Source organism: Elephas maximus, chromosome 4 (genome assembly GCF_024166365.1).
Source record: "Elephas maximus indicus isolate mEleMax1 chromosome 4, mEleMax1 primary haplotype, whole genome shotgun sequence".
NCBI classification, from domain to species: Eukaryota; Metazoa; Chordata; class Mammalia; order Proboscidea; family Elephantidae; genus Elephas; species Elephas maximus.
The window spans coordinates 42,225,654-42,240,088 of NC_064822.1; the positions used below are offsets into that span (position 1 = coordinate 42,225,654).

The 14,435-nt window shown below is 40.9% G+C and overlaps 1 protein-coding gene across 2 annotated transcripts in view; it reads left to right on the forward strand.

Annotated features, from left to right (window-relative positions):
- Window positions 1-14,435, forward strand: part of DCLRE1C (DNA cross-link repair 1C) — a 55,309-nt gene that overhangs the window by 33,606 nt on the left and 7,268 nt on the right. For both annotated transcript variants that reach the window (XM_049881942.1, XM_049881943.1), the window contains 3 exons: window positions 5,398-5,452; window positions 7,834-7,922; window positions 10,517-10,611. In XM_049881942.1, the coding sequence (XP_049737899.1) occupies window positions 5,398-5,452; window positions 7,834-7,922; window positions 10,517-10,611 (239 nt within the window). The remainder of the gene's footprint in view (window positions 1-5,397; window positions 5,453-7,833; window positions 7,923-10,516; window positions 10,612-14,435) is intronic.

A 14,435-nucleotide genomic window follows, 5' to 3' on the forward strand; every position in this document is an offset into this window, starting at 1 on the left:
CTTTCTTCTCTTCAATGACCTTGGTCAAGTTGTGCTTACTTCCACCATACTGTGTATTGCCTTTCCTGTCACCAGAATTAACACTTGTCTGCTATCCTAGGGAAAGTTGTGGAAGTCTGCTTCTGTAAAGATTTACATCCTTGGAAACCATGCGGGGCAGTTCTCCTCTGACCTACAGGGTTGCTTTGAGTCAGAATTGACTCGACAGCAGTGGGTTTTTCATTTTGGTTTACTGTCTAGTAAGTGATTCACCCTCCCTTCCTCTCTCTTCCCTGGTAACCATCAAAGAACCTTGCTTTCTGTGTGTGTACCTATTCTTAACTTTTTATAAAAGTGGTGTCATGCAATATTTGTCCTTTTGTGTTTGACTTATTTCACTCAGCATAATGTCCTTTAGATTCATCCATGTTATGTTTCACAGACTCATCATTATTCTGTCGTTGTGTAGTATTCCATTGTACCTATGTACCACAATTTGTTTATTCATTCATCCATTGATGGGCACTTAGGTTGTTTCCATCTTTTTGCTATTGTGAATAATGCTGCAATGAACATAGGTGTGCAAATGTCTATTCATGTCACTAGTCTTATATCTCTAGGATATGTACTTAGGAGTGAGAATACTGGATCATAAGGTATTTCTATTTCTAGCTTTTGAGGAAGTGCCATACCATTTTCCATAGTGGTTGTACCATTTACAATCCCACAGCAGTGTATAAGAGTCCCAGTATCCCCACAACCTTGCCAACATTTGTTTTCTGTTTTTTTGATCAGTGCCGTTTTTGCAGGGGCGAGATAGTATCTCATTGTAGTTTTGATTTGCATCTGTCTAATGGCTTTTTTTTTTTAATGGCTAATTGTCATGAGCGTTTCTTCAAGTGTTTGTTAGCCGCCCGAATGTCCTCTTTGGTGAAGTTTCTGTTAATGTCCTTTGTACATTTTTTGATTGGATTGTTTGTCTTTTCATTGTTGAGGTGTTGAAATTTTCTATTTTAAAGATTGGGCCCTTGTCAGACATGTTGCCAAATTTTTTTTCCTAGTCTGTAGGTTCTCTTTTTACTCTTTTGGTAAGGGCTTTTGATGAGCATAAGTATTTAATTTTTAGGAGGTCCCAGTTACCTAGTTTATCTTCTATTGTTCATATGTTTGATAGTGTATTTATGCCAGAAAGTAGAACCCTAGCTTTGTCCTTATGTTATCTTGCAGGAACTTTATAGTTTTAGTTTGAACATTTAGGTCTTTGATCCATTTTGAGTTAGTTTTTGTGTATGGTATGAGGTATGGATCGTGTTTTATTTATCTGCAAATGATACCCAGTTTTGCCAGAGAAGTACATAATTTATAAATAAAGATAAAAATATATATAAGGAGTATGTAAAAAAAATTTTTTATGGGTAGGACAGATTGAAGTTTTATCCCAAAGTCCTCCTTTCTGCCAAAAATCAGGCCTATAAAACAAACAACACATGTGAGGAACACACTTCTCAGTTCAATCAAGTATACAATACCAAATGGGCAACACCTGCCCAAAAGCAAGACAAGAAGGCAGAAAGGGACAGGAAAACTGGACAAATGGACACAGGGAACCCAGGGTGGAAAGGGAAAGGGGGAGAGTGCTGACACAATGCAGGGATTACAACCAGTGTCAAAAAACAATTCATGTATAAATTTTCTTTCACCTAAAGAACAAAAAAAAAAAAAATTGAAGTCCATGACTGCTAACCAAAAGGTCTGGAGTTCAAATCCACCAACTGCCCCTTGGAAACTCTATGAGGCCGTTGTATTCTGTCCTATAGGGTCGATATGAGTTGGAACCAGCCAGAAGTCACCTAACAACAACAGCAACAATTTAAAAAGAGGTTTGAATGCAGTAATCTATTAAAGGAAACAAGATAAGTAAATTGTTTCTAGGGAATGTGGCAAGTGCTGTAATCTTACGCAGGAAAGTTCCTGATTGTTCTGGTCCAGAAAGCTTTACAGAGTAGAAATGGAATTTGCCAACCGACAAGGAAGTGAAGTACCGGGGATATTCCAGTATTGGGGATATTTTGAAGAGCCCTGGTTGTGCAAAGGTGCCCTGGTGGTACAGTGATTAAAGCTCTTGGCTGCTAACCAAAACATCGGTGGTTCGAACCTCCAGCTGCCCTTTAGGAGAAAGATGTGGCAGCCTGCTTCCATAAAGATTGCAGCCTTAGAAAGCCTTTGAGGCAGTTCTGCTCTGTCCTTTAGGGTTGCTATGAGTTGGAATCGACGCGACAGCAGTGGGTTTGGTCATGCAGTGGTTAAAGCACTCAGCTGCTAACCGAAAGGTCGATGGTTCAAACCCACTAGTTGCTCCTTGAGAAGAAGATGTGGCAATCTGCTTCCATAAAGATTATAGCCTTGGAAACTCTATGGGGCCGTTCTACTCTGTCTTATCTGTCCTGTAAGGTCACTGTGAATCAGAATCGACTTGACTGCAACAGGTTTGGTTTCTTTTGGGGGATGGAGGTTATGGGGGGAGAGATTTTTGAATCTTTAATGATCTTATACCAAATAGAACTTCCTGACTTTTAGGATGGAAGACCAGAGTGACTGTGCATGCTTTTTTCTGAGAGGCAGATTTGAGAGTTGATCCAACAAATGAACTTGATTCTAACACAGACGAGGGTTTGTGGTATACCAGTATGCCCAGAGCCCAGAGCTGATAGCATCCTGAGAAGTAGATGGGATCATGAAATGTTGGGGCTAGGTGGACCCAGATGGTGAAGTCAGGGTGCATGCTGAGCACAGGGCATCCGTAAGAGCTCAGCACAATCAATTCCAAGCACTTTGTTTTCTTGACAATACAGTATAGGGGAAAAGTTCATAGGAGGTAATTTTTTTTTTTTTTCATTTTAATAAGCAATTTTAAGATGTTAAATAAGCCTGGCCACTGTGGGGGAGGGATTTCGGATTGGAAGAGGTAAAGTGCCTCAGAAGCTTTCACATGACTTGGTATTGGAGAAGGTGTAGGTAAAAAATATACATGTTTATCACGAGCCAACTTTCTTTTACTGGATCTTCATAAGTATTCCATGAAACACTGGATTCCACCAAACACTGGGAACCATGAGTCAGGACCTAAATGCCTTTTGGTATTGGCTTAGTTTGACAGTGATTATCAATGCCTGATAGCTCTGTGGAGATAGGACTTGGTGTCCTTTGAAGGTTTATATTGAGAAACACTCAGGAGCTCTCTTCTGGGTAAGATTATAGCACTTACTACATTCTCTAGAAACAGTTTACTCATCTTGTTCCCCTTATAGGTGAGTGCACTCAAACTTTTTTTTTAGCAATCATATCTGTGTCCGTGATGTAACTGAGCAATGCTTCTTATGTTTCGGGAGGAGCTAATGTCTGGGAAGCAGAGATGTAATTTAAAAGGACAAGCTGGCCTCTTCCAAACAAGGTTTATTTTAACTAGGTTGGCTCCTATTAGAACAGGAGTCAGGATCTCTTACTTCTCTAATAGTTAGTTCATAGTCTTGGACAAATAATGTGACTTTTCTACCCTTCAGTTTTAAGTAGGACTAATGATCTTTAACATTTCTTCCACTGCATCCTAAAGGAACTGGTCATTTAGGTGACGAAGAAATATATAAAGATGAAAAAAGTTAAGTACCAAGAAGTATTTTTAAAAGCTTAGACAGCAGTAGGCTGTGAATAGAAGAGAGAGTGCTCAGTGATAAATTCGTAATTGAAAAATAAATTATGAAATCATAATTGTTACAAGAGCTTAGAGGAGCCCACAGTTGGACTCTAACACTAAACCGCAACTACTTATACTTCCAACACACACCCCATTATTCTTTGTGCTCCGTTAACATCTATCTTTTTTGATCAATTTAGATATCACTTCTTCCAGAATAGCCTTCGCTGACTCCCAGAGGAAGGCGTAGATAGAGAACCGAAGAACGCAGAGGCCCCCACTGAGAGAATAGCTGTGTTCAGATGAGGAAGAAGTTAATATGTTAGTCTTAGCAATGCTGCCTTCTTGGAAATCTAATCGTCAGCTTTGGCCTTCACTTTTTAAGCAAGATAAAAAAAGAAAAGCCAACTCAAACCCATTGCGATTGAGTTGATTCCAACTCTTAATGACTTTATAGGACAGGGTAGAACTGCCCCCTAGGGTTTTCAAGACTGTAATCTTTATGGGAGCAAATTGCCACATCTTTCTCCCGAGGAACAGCTGATGGGTTTGAAATGCCAACCTTTCAGTTAGCAGCCAAGCACTTAACTTTGCCACCAAGGCTCAGGGAGGGAAAATCACAGCGAGTAGAAGTAATATTTTAGATGAAAGCATGGTGAAGATAATATAATTGCTTAATGCAAGTGTTCTCTTTATTTTTATTTATACAAGGAAATCAATCAGATTGATTTTCAGCTCCATAGAGGAGAGACTAAACCAACAATAACAACAGTAATAATCAGCAAAACAAAAACCTCTGCATGGTGTTTAAGTTTTAGGAAAAATGTTCAGAAATCTCTGTCAGTGGCAAGGGTCAGAGAAACTGCATCTTAATTATTATGAGCTTGTATTTTCTTATAGTTTTTGGGGGAAAAATGCCCCTAAAGAAAGAAATTTAATTTGTGTCACTGATTTTATGGCAAATGATACTATTTTGAATAATCTTTCATTTGCACAGTAGCCATTGTTTTATATTCTTTGTAACTACTAAGCATGGTTCATAAACCTTGACTATTGATACCAGGGAAAAACCAACAAGTTCCGTTAGTACTAAGCAGGTTACCTTTCTCCTTGTGTGTGTCACGATTTAGGGAATAGTTTTTTTAGCGGACATTGGTGATTCAGTGGTAGAATTCTTGCCTTCCACGAGGGAGACCCAGGTTTGCTTCCAGCCAGTGCCCCTCATGCGCAGCCGCCACCCTTCCTCAGTGGAGGCTAGCCGAGCATAGGTGGACTAGGAAGAAAGGCCTGGTGATCTACAAAAAGTGGAGCGAAGCTAAAATGTATTTCTTTTGAGTCTTTTCTCGTAGCCTGACAAATCCGTGGAGCAAAGCATTGTACTGCGAAATACTGATGTACTTTTTTTTTTTTTAAAAAAGGGGAAACACATATTTCTGAATTTTATATTTTCTGGAATAAGGGGCTTATCTGTTTTTTATTCTCAACAGAGTTAGATATCTGGGAAGAGCTCACACTAGTCCCGGGGAGAAATCCTTGATTGTGAGATGGTTTCAGACTGAAATGGCCCAAATGGGAAGCCTCAGAATGAAGAACTTAGTCTAATTGGGAGTGAGTGGGTGGTGCACATGGCGAATGTGCTCAGCTGCTAACTCCTTCCAGAAATGTAACTTAGTCTAACTTAGTTTTGATACCTGACCTGTGTGTGTTGTGTTTTCATTTCCCTTTAGGACCGGAGAGAGTTCCTACAGAGCCTGTTTTTCTTTCCATTCTTCCTACAGTGAGGTAAGAGGACCCCATACACTCACACCCTTCCCGCTGACTGCTCTGCAGCTTTCAGGGTTGAGAACCACAGTGATCTGACTTCTGGACCCATCTCTCTGCTGCTCAAGATCTAGTGCAGCTTTTCCTTTAGAAATGCAGGGAAAAAAATCTCAGTGGGTGGGATACGCTTACCAACTATAAAGGAAATCGCTATTATCTCGTTTTCGGCCTAAATAGAGAATATGTGTGATTAAGGTTTTCTTCCCATCTTGCTTCCTAAATGTATCTGAACGTTCCCTTTTCAGTTGTTCTGTTCACCTACCATAAAAGAATCATAAATCCTATTTGAAGGAGTGCTATAGAAAAAAGTCTCCCCGTAGCTAACCTTAAGGTACCATCCAGATTCCTGGCCTCTTCCGAAATTTGATTGTACTGAAAAACCATTTAAAAAATAGTACTGAATATTTAGCAATGGGGGATAACGAGGATGATCAGGTTACAGGCCTTGTCCTTAAAAAAGATAGTATAATAGAATTACTCAACTTAAAAGGGCTTAGAAATGTTAGTTTTTTGTTTTTTTGGGGGGGTGCGGAGGGAGGGTATGATACTTTTTGTATAGAAAATTGGCCTATACTAGAATGGGAACCTGATATATGTAATTTATTTGTAAACTTTTTATGCATTTTCAAAGTGCAGAGATTCAGTGATTTCACATATTGGAGAAAAAGCAGTATGAAAGCAGGCTGTTTTTGGAGCCTATATGTCATAAATTTTGTTTTGCCATTTCTGCACTTAAAAGTCCGTTTCCCTGACAACCATTATCTTTGTATTCGGGGTCCATGGATTCGGCACTTCAGCCATGAGCCGTGAATATGTTAATGATTTGAACAGGTGAGTTCTTCCAGAAGCTCCAGGTAGTGGCATTCTTATCAAGTCAGCCATCATATTATAAATGATTCTTTATCATGTTATCAAAATACCACACTAACATCTCTACTAAGTAACTGAACTGAACTTTCATGAACAAATAGGTTATCTGAGAGCAGTTTTTGAAGAAATTAGTTTTGATGCTATACTTGAGTGAATGTTTTCTTTATCAGTATATCCAGAATCTTAAAGTTGTTATCAAAGCCCCTTCCTGGTGATGTGTCCTTGATTTGGCAGCTGACTTCCATCAGTGCCCCTTGCTGCTGATCTCTTAGAGGCTGAGTATCTTTTCTGTCTCAGCCACAGAGAGGGCATCCAGTCCAGACCAAGGGTAGACTTGACTTTTTCAATCGATACTAACAACAGTTGCCGTCAAGTCGACTCTAACTCATGGCAGCCCCGTGTGTGTCAGAGTAGAACTGTCCTCTAGGGTTTTCAGTGTTTGATTTTTGGGAAGTAGATCGCCAGAGGTTTCTTGCGAGGCACCTTGGGGTGGGTTCAAACTTCCAACCTTTCAGTTAGCAGCCGAGCACATTCCCCATTTGCACCAGCCATGGACTCCCAATCAATACTACTCCCGTCTTATTTCTCTTAGTGCATTAGCAGCTAAGTTGAGGGAGCATGATCCTTCCTGGGATTTTATAAAATCACCTGCCAGTAAGGAGGCATTTCCTACTTACCTGAGCAGAGAGATGAAGCAGCTGTCTGCCTCCTTTCTTCCCACTTTCCTTAGGTCAGAGCTAGTTACCACCACAGGGTCAGGTGACGCCTGATCTCTGGTCGACCGTCTTCTTCCACAGTGTTTGGTGAGAGGGAGAGAGGCTTTCCTGAAAACTGCTGAAATTAGCAGGCAGGTATCCTACATATGGAAACCCTGGTGGTATAGTGGTTAAGTGCTACGGCTGCTAACCGAAAGACTGGCAGTTGGAATCCACCAGGTGCTCCTTGGAAACTCTATGGGGCAGTTCTACTCTGTCCTATAGGGTTGCTATGAGTCTGAATTGACTCGGTGGCAATGAGGTTTTTTTAATAGTTAATAAAGACTCAGCTAAATTCTAACTCACTTGAAAGGGGATTTGTTAAATATCAGTGTGTGACCTTCTTGAACAAGAAACTAATGTTATGGAAAAAGCATACAGAAATTTTGAATCCCATTTGACAGTGATTCCTGGCCCTCATTGTGAAACAGAATCACCTAGGGGATGCTTAAATACTGAGTCCCAGGCCCTGGTGTCGATCCGGGGTGAAAGGATCGCTGGAGGTGGGGCCTTGGCGTTGGACACTGCTTTTCCTTAAGGGCTCCCAGGTGACCCCACGTGCAGCCAGCACTGAGGACACTGCGTTACAAGATTTCTGCTGCTCGTTCTATGCGTTTATGTTGTCTTCCTTTACATGCTTCTCTAACGCCCACATTTTTCACCATAGAGATAATTGATCTATTTTATTTCCCTTCTTCTTTTTTTTTTTTCTTCTAGATTAAAGATTTCTTGAGCTACATCTGTCCTGTGAACGCATATGCAAATGTCATTCCAGTAGGCACAACTGTGGATAAAGTTACAGAGATGTGAGTAGCTACTGTTCGTGGATCTCTGCCCTCCCTTCGTGGCTCTCGGCTGGGAATCAAAGGGTCATCCTGCCTGAGTGTTGCCAGATCTAGAACCTGTTTCTGTTTTGATATTTTTGAACTTAAATTCATTTCTGTTTTTGCCTTTCAGTGTTTCATTTAGTTCACAGTGTAGCAGAATGTACAGGTAGTATTGTCATTTTGTCCTGGCTTGAATCCTAGCTCCACCATTTACTGGCAGTGTTGGGCAGATCGTATCTCTGAGCTCGTAATTTTTAATCAGCAAAATAGGAATATTCATACCTACTTGTTGGGTTTTTCAGAGATTTGGAGGCAGTATGTGGAAAGCATCTAGCACAGTGCCTAGTAGATGATCAGTTAAAGGCATCTACTGAATGAATAAATGAACACAAAGGAGAGGCGAAATAAATCACAGGTCCCTTTTGCTATTATCATTTTTTCACCTCTTTTTTTGAGTTTCACTGATCCATTCATTAAATATTTCTTTAGCTCCGGCTATAACGTTAGGCGCTGTGCCTGAAATCCAGGTTGACAGAGATATGCTCTCTGTCCTTAACAGAGCTGAGAGCCTGGTGGGGAGGGTGAATGTACGCTGCAGCATACTGTGTACAAGCTGCGGCGGCGTGTGATGGGAGGCAGGGGCCAGTCAGCCCTGGTAGTCAGGGGGTCCATGTCAGAGGCTGCAGTGAGGACATACAGGGCTAGGTTTTCAAATGCCTATGGAAGATGCAGCTCAGGAGCTTGGGAGAGAGGTCTGGGTTGGAGACACAGATTGAGGAATTGGTGGTACAGGTGACAACTGAAAGCATGAGGGTAGAGGTATAACAGGTGTAATCACTAAGGACGGCATGAGCGTGAAGAGAGCAGGGGCCAGAACTCTGGTCAGCACAGTTAGGGCAGGAGTGAGGAAAGGGGAGCCGGAACAAGATGGAGACAGAATGGTCCAAACAGTAGAACCAGACAAGGAGAGTAGTGTGGTGGAAGCAAAACCCATCAAAACCCATTGCTGGAGAGTTGATTCTGACACGTAGTGACCCTACAGGACAGAGTAGAGCTGCCCCATACGATTCCCAAGGCCATAAATTTTTTACGGAAGCAGACTGCGACATCTTTCTCCCATGGAGCAGCTGGTGGGTTCAAACCGCTGGCCTTTTCAGTTGGCCGCCAAGTACTTTAACCACTGCATCACCAGGGCTCTTAGGGTGGAAGCAAAGGGAAAGGAAAATAGAGATCATCGGTGTCAAATACATGAGAAGCCAAATAATACAGGGATTACAAAGTGTACCAAACTTAGTAATGAGACCGCTTGTGTGCTCTCAGTGAGGACAATTTCAGTGGATGTGTGAGCCAGAAGCCAGTTTCAGCTGTCTGAAGAAGGAGTAGAAAGTGAGGAAACAGGGCGCTGAGTATAGCGTATTCTTTCAGAAGGGAACAGTTACAGACCAGATAGACAGTCACTGGAGGGAACAGAGTTTAAAGGCGTGATTTTAAAATAGCCGAGGTTAAAATCTGTGTGATGGAACTAAACTTGAATGTACATTAAATATGTATTCCAGTTTAGGTGCTTGTTAAAATGCAAATTCCCCCATCTTGCACTTTTATCAGGCAATTGTGTTATAGGTGAGTGGGGGAGGAGGAGAGAGGTTGAAGTGACTGAAGAGAGAAGTGGTAGTTGAGCAGAGCAGGTTCTGGAGGAGGGCGAAAGGGATGGGTCCAGAGAACGAACACAAGATGTAAACTGGGTGTGGCTATAAATAAGTTCCAGCATGGGACCTCGGTGGCGTCTTCAAGTGGGTATGTTATACAGAACCCTAAAGGCTTCTGAGAGGAGTCTCTGGGTGGTGCAGACAGTTAAGTGCTTGACTATTAACCAAAAGGTTGGTGGTTTAAACCCACCCAGATGCCCCTCGGAAGACAGGCCTGACAATCTGTTTCTGAAAGGTCAGAGCCTTGAAAACACTATGGAGCAGTTTTACTCTACACACATGATTTGCCATGAGTTGGAATCTACTCAACAGCAGTTGATTGGGTCTTTTTGTATTTAAGGGCTTCTAGGAGTGGTACGAGGAAACAGTTGTCGGTGAGGCCCTTGGTAGGGGGTAGGACATGCTCAAGTCTTGTTTCTGTGCCCTTTTATGTATTATCTCCACTGTGTCTTAGCTTTCAACCTATGGGCCTCTAGAAAGAGATCAAATTTGTGAGATTTTTACAAGATATAAGGAAACCCCATTAAACAGGGAAGGGGAAGCAGCTGGCTGCACTGTAGTCCCTGAAATCCAAAAGATGTCATGTAAGAGTTTTTTAGAATAGGGACCTGATTTTCTCCATTGCAAAAGCAAAGATCCAATTTTTGCTGCAGTCTACTGAAGATATTCACCAGGCTGTATTTAAGTGCTTATATTTACCACTTCAGTATACCGAAGTGATTTTTAATTTTTTAAACATTGCTTTTTAGTTCTTAAAAGTAATTGTGTGATTTCCTCTATGGTCAAGTGTTTGTTATTTTCATAAATAATACTTCCATTCCAGCAGCTTTCTGAAAAGAAAAAACAAGATACTCTGATTTATTTCAGCTTAAAGCCTTTATGCCGATCTTCTCAAAGCACTGAGCCAAAATATAAACCACTTGGAAAATTGAAGAGAGCTAGGACAGCCCACCTAGACTCAGGTAAGAGAGATGGTTCTGGGTTCAGAGCTGTGGGCTTCCCCCCAAAAGACCGCTTTTAAGGGTGCTGTGGTCTGGTGAAGCTGCACTGGGCAGAGGTGGATCTAAGACCCACGGTAACCTGGACACATCACATAGCTTCAGGAAGTGCTTTGCATTTCTGTCTTCAGTCTATATAACCAGAAGTCAAATTTAATCTCCTTCATAGGTTAAAACAAGTGGCAAAGTGAATTGTATCTGTATTGTATGGTATTCTTGAGCTTTCTGGAAATATGCCCTATGATTTGTACTGGCCATCAGGAGCAGCTGTTACCCATGGACATATCTTTCAAGATAGTCATAAATGCTGATAATGGAAACTATTCTTGTCATCATTTCTGATTAGATTGATCAGTACTGCTTATACAAATGGATTTGCTTATACAAATGTCTTCTTTCATTGTTGTCTTAGGCTGGATTCTCTAGAGAAGCAAAACCAGTAAAGTATATAAATATATAGGGAAAGAGAGATTTATATCGTGGTTGTAGAAGCTGGAACATCCCAAGAATGTGGGTCAAGATAGAGTCTTATCCTGATTCCTGTAGGCATAGGGGCTGGCAACCCCAAGATCAGCAGTCAGAGAGTAGGGCTCTTGTTCACAGGCTGCGAAGATTGACAGATCTCAAGATTGGCAGGCAAGACCGCAGGTAAGCTGCTAGCCCAAGTCCCAAGACCCAGAGGTCAGATGAACAGGAGCCAGCTGCAGGATCCAGAGTGAGCAAAAGCCCACAAACCTTGCCAGAATGTCAACTTATTTTCCGTGCTGGCCACACACCCAAGGAAACTCCCTTTCAACTGACTGGCTACTCACAGCAGATCCCATTGTGAAGGTGATCACATTATATCACATCTCATCACATCATACACGTGCCAAACCACTGAGAATCATGGCCCAGCCAAGTTGACACACAATCTTACCCATCACAATTGTTATATGCATTTTCCATTGAAGGGTTTCTTATAGACACCATATTGTTGGGTCCTGCTTTTTAACCAATCTGACAATTTTCTGCCTTTTAATTGGAGTATATCGGCCATTTATGTTTAATGTGATTATTGATATGATTAGGCTTATATTTATCATCTTGCTGTTTGTTCCATCTGTTCTTTTTTCTTCTTTTTCTTTTGGATTGAATATTGTTTATGATTCCATTTAATCTCTTGTTGGTTTATTAGCTGTAACTGTGTTTTAGTGGTTTCTAGTATACCTCTTTAACTTAGAGTAAAAGATAAATCATTTTGTACTGCAAGTATGGTATAAGAACCTTCACAACAGTAACCTTCCTTTTCTTCTCATCCTAGTCTTTATACTATTATTGTCATACCTTTTACTTCTACCCATGTTATAAACTTCACAGTACATCTTTTTTTTTTGCTTTAAACAATTATTTTTTAAGCTTTCAATGTGTAATTTACGTAAGTTTCACCCTTTTTATGTGTACAGTTCATAGATTATATAACAGAGTTGTGCAACCATTACCACTAACTTCAGAACATTTCCATTATCCAAAAAAGAAACTTCATGCCCATTTACAGTCACTTCCCACTAGTACCCCCAATCCTAGCCAACCACTCATCTGTCTCTATAGATTTGCCTTTTCTGTACGTATCTTATAAATAGAATCATTGCATCTGTCTATCTATATGTTGTTTGGTTCTAATAGTGACCCTGTGTACAACAGAATGAAACACTGCCCCGTCCTGTGCCATGTTCACAGTCATTGCTGTACTTGAGCTCATCATTGCAGCAAGTGTTAGTCCATCTCATTGAGGGTCTTCCTCTCTTTCGCTGACTCTCTGCTTTACCAACCATAATGTCCTTCTCCAGGGGCTGGTCCCTCCTGATAATATGTCCAAAGTACCTGAGGTGAAGTCTCACCATCCTCACTTCTAAGGAGCATTCTGGCTGTACTTCTTCCAAAACATATTTGTTCATTCCTCTGGCAGTCCGTGGCATAGTCAGTATTCTTCACCAACACCGTAATTCAAAGGCATCAATTCTTTGGTCTTCCTTATTTATTGTCCGGGTTTCACATATATATGAGGTGACTGAAAATACCATGGGTCCAGGGTCAGGCACACCTTAGTCCTTAAAGTGACATCTTTGCTTTTTAACACTTTAAAGAGGTCTTTTGCAGCAGATTTGCCCAGTGCAATATGTTGATTTCTTGACTGATGCTTCCATAGGCATTGACAAAAACCATATATATACATGTTTTTTTTGTGTGACTGGCTTCTTAAACTTAGTAAGATGCATTCAAGATTCATCCAAATTGTAGCATGTATCAGTACTTCATTTTTTTTTTTTTTGCCAAATAACATTCCGTTGTATGGATTTACCACATTATGTTTGTATTTCACCAGTTGATGAGCATTTGGGTTGTTTCTACTTTTTAGTTACAAATACTACTACTATGAACGTTTGTGTACAAGTCTTTTTGTGGACATATGTTTTTATTTCTGTTGGGTACAGAAATAGGAATTCTTAGGAATGGAATTCAGGATCATATGGGAAGTCTGTATTTTCACATTTTAAGAAACTGCCAAAAATGTTTTCCAAACTGACTACACCATTTGACATCCCCACCAGCAATGTATAAGGATTCTAATTTCTCCACATCCCAGTCAATACTTTTTCTTACATTTTTATAGCCATTCTAGTGAGTATAAAGTTGTATCTCATTGTAGTTTTGATTTGTATCTCTCTAATGACTAATGATGTTGAACTTTTTTTCATATGCTTATTGGACATGGTGGGGCAGTAGTTAAGAGCTTGGGCTGCTAACCAAAAAGTCAACAGTTTGAATCCACCAGCCACTCCTCGGAAACCCTATGGGGCATTTCTACTCTGCCCTATAAGGTCGCTATGAGTTGAAATCGACTTGACGGTAACAGGGGATTGATTATTTGTACATCTTCATTGGTAAAATGTCTATTATGGTGGTTAAGGTTATGTGTTAACTTTGCCAGGCCATGGTTCTCAGGGGTTTGGTAGATATTATGTAATCATGCTCCACTTTGTGACCTGATGTGAGCAGCCAATCATTCGAAAGCTGACCAGTTTCCTTGGGGCTGTGGCCTGTATCCAGTATATATGGATGGTCTGGCAAGGCTCTCTTGGGGATCCTGCATCCTACTCATCATCCTCTGACCTCTGGTTCTTGGAACATGGGTCAGCAGCCTGCTGCTTGATCTGCAGATCTTAGGATTCACCAGCTCCTGAAACCCTGTGAGCCAGCACTCTTCTGCCTGACTTGCCGATTTTGGGTTCGTCAGCCCCTGCAACCATGTGAGTCAGGAGAAGCCTTCAGCCTTCAGCCTGACCATGGATTTGGGATTTGCCAGCCTTCACAACTACATGAGCCATTTCCTTGAGATAAATCTCTCTCTGTATATTTATATATATACACTTCACTAGTTTGTTCCTCGAGAGAACCTAGCCTAAGAATTTTGGTACCAAGAGTGGTTCTGAAGGAAGAAAATCATGAGTTTTCTGAATTGGTTCTCAAGTCTGGCTAGTCTTAAAGGTGTTGATGACTTTGCCTCCAGTAGTAAAGAGGGCATTGCTAATCCATGGCATGAGGTGGCAGCAGAAATAACCCAAAATATCAACACCAGTGGATCAAATATTAGTGAGAAACAAGACTCTGGGTGATTGTATATTTGATACTTTTCTATAGTTTTGTCAGAATGAGACATACAGGGAGGCTTGGTTCTTGGTCCTGCTTTCGATAGACAAAGTGGTGAAAGAAAGAGATGAGCTCAGGACTTCAGAGTCACAGCTCAA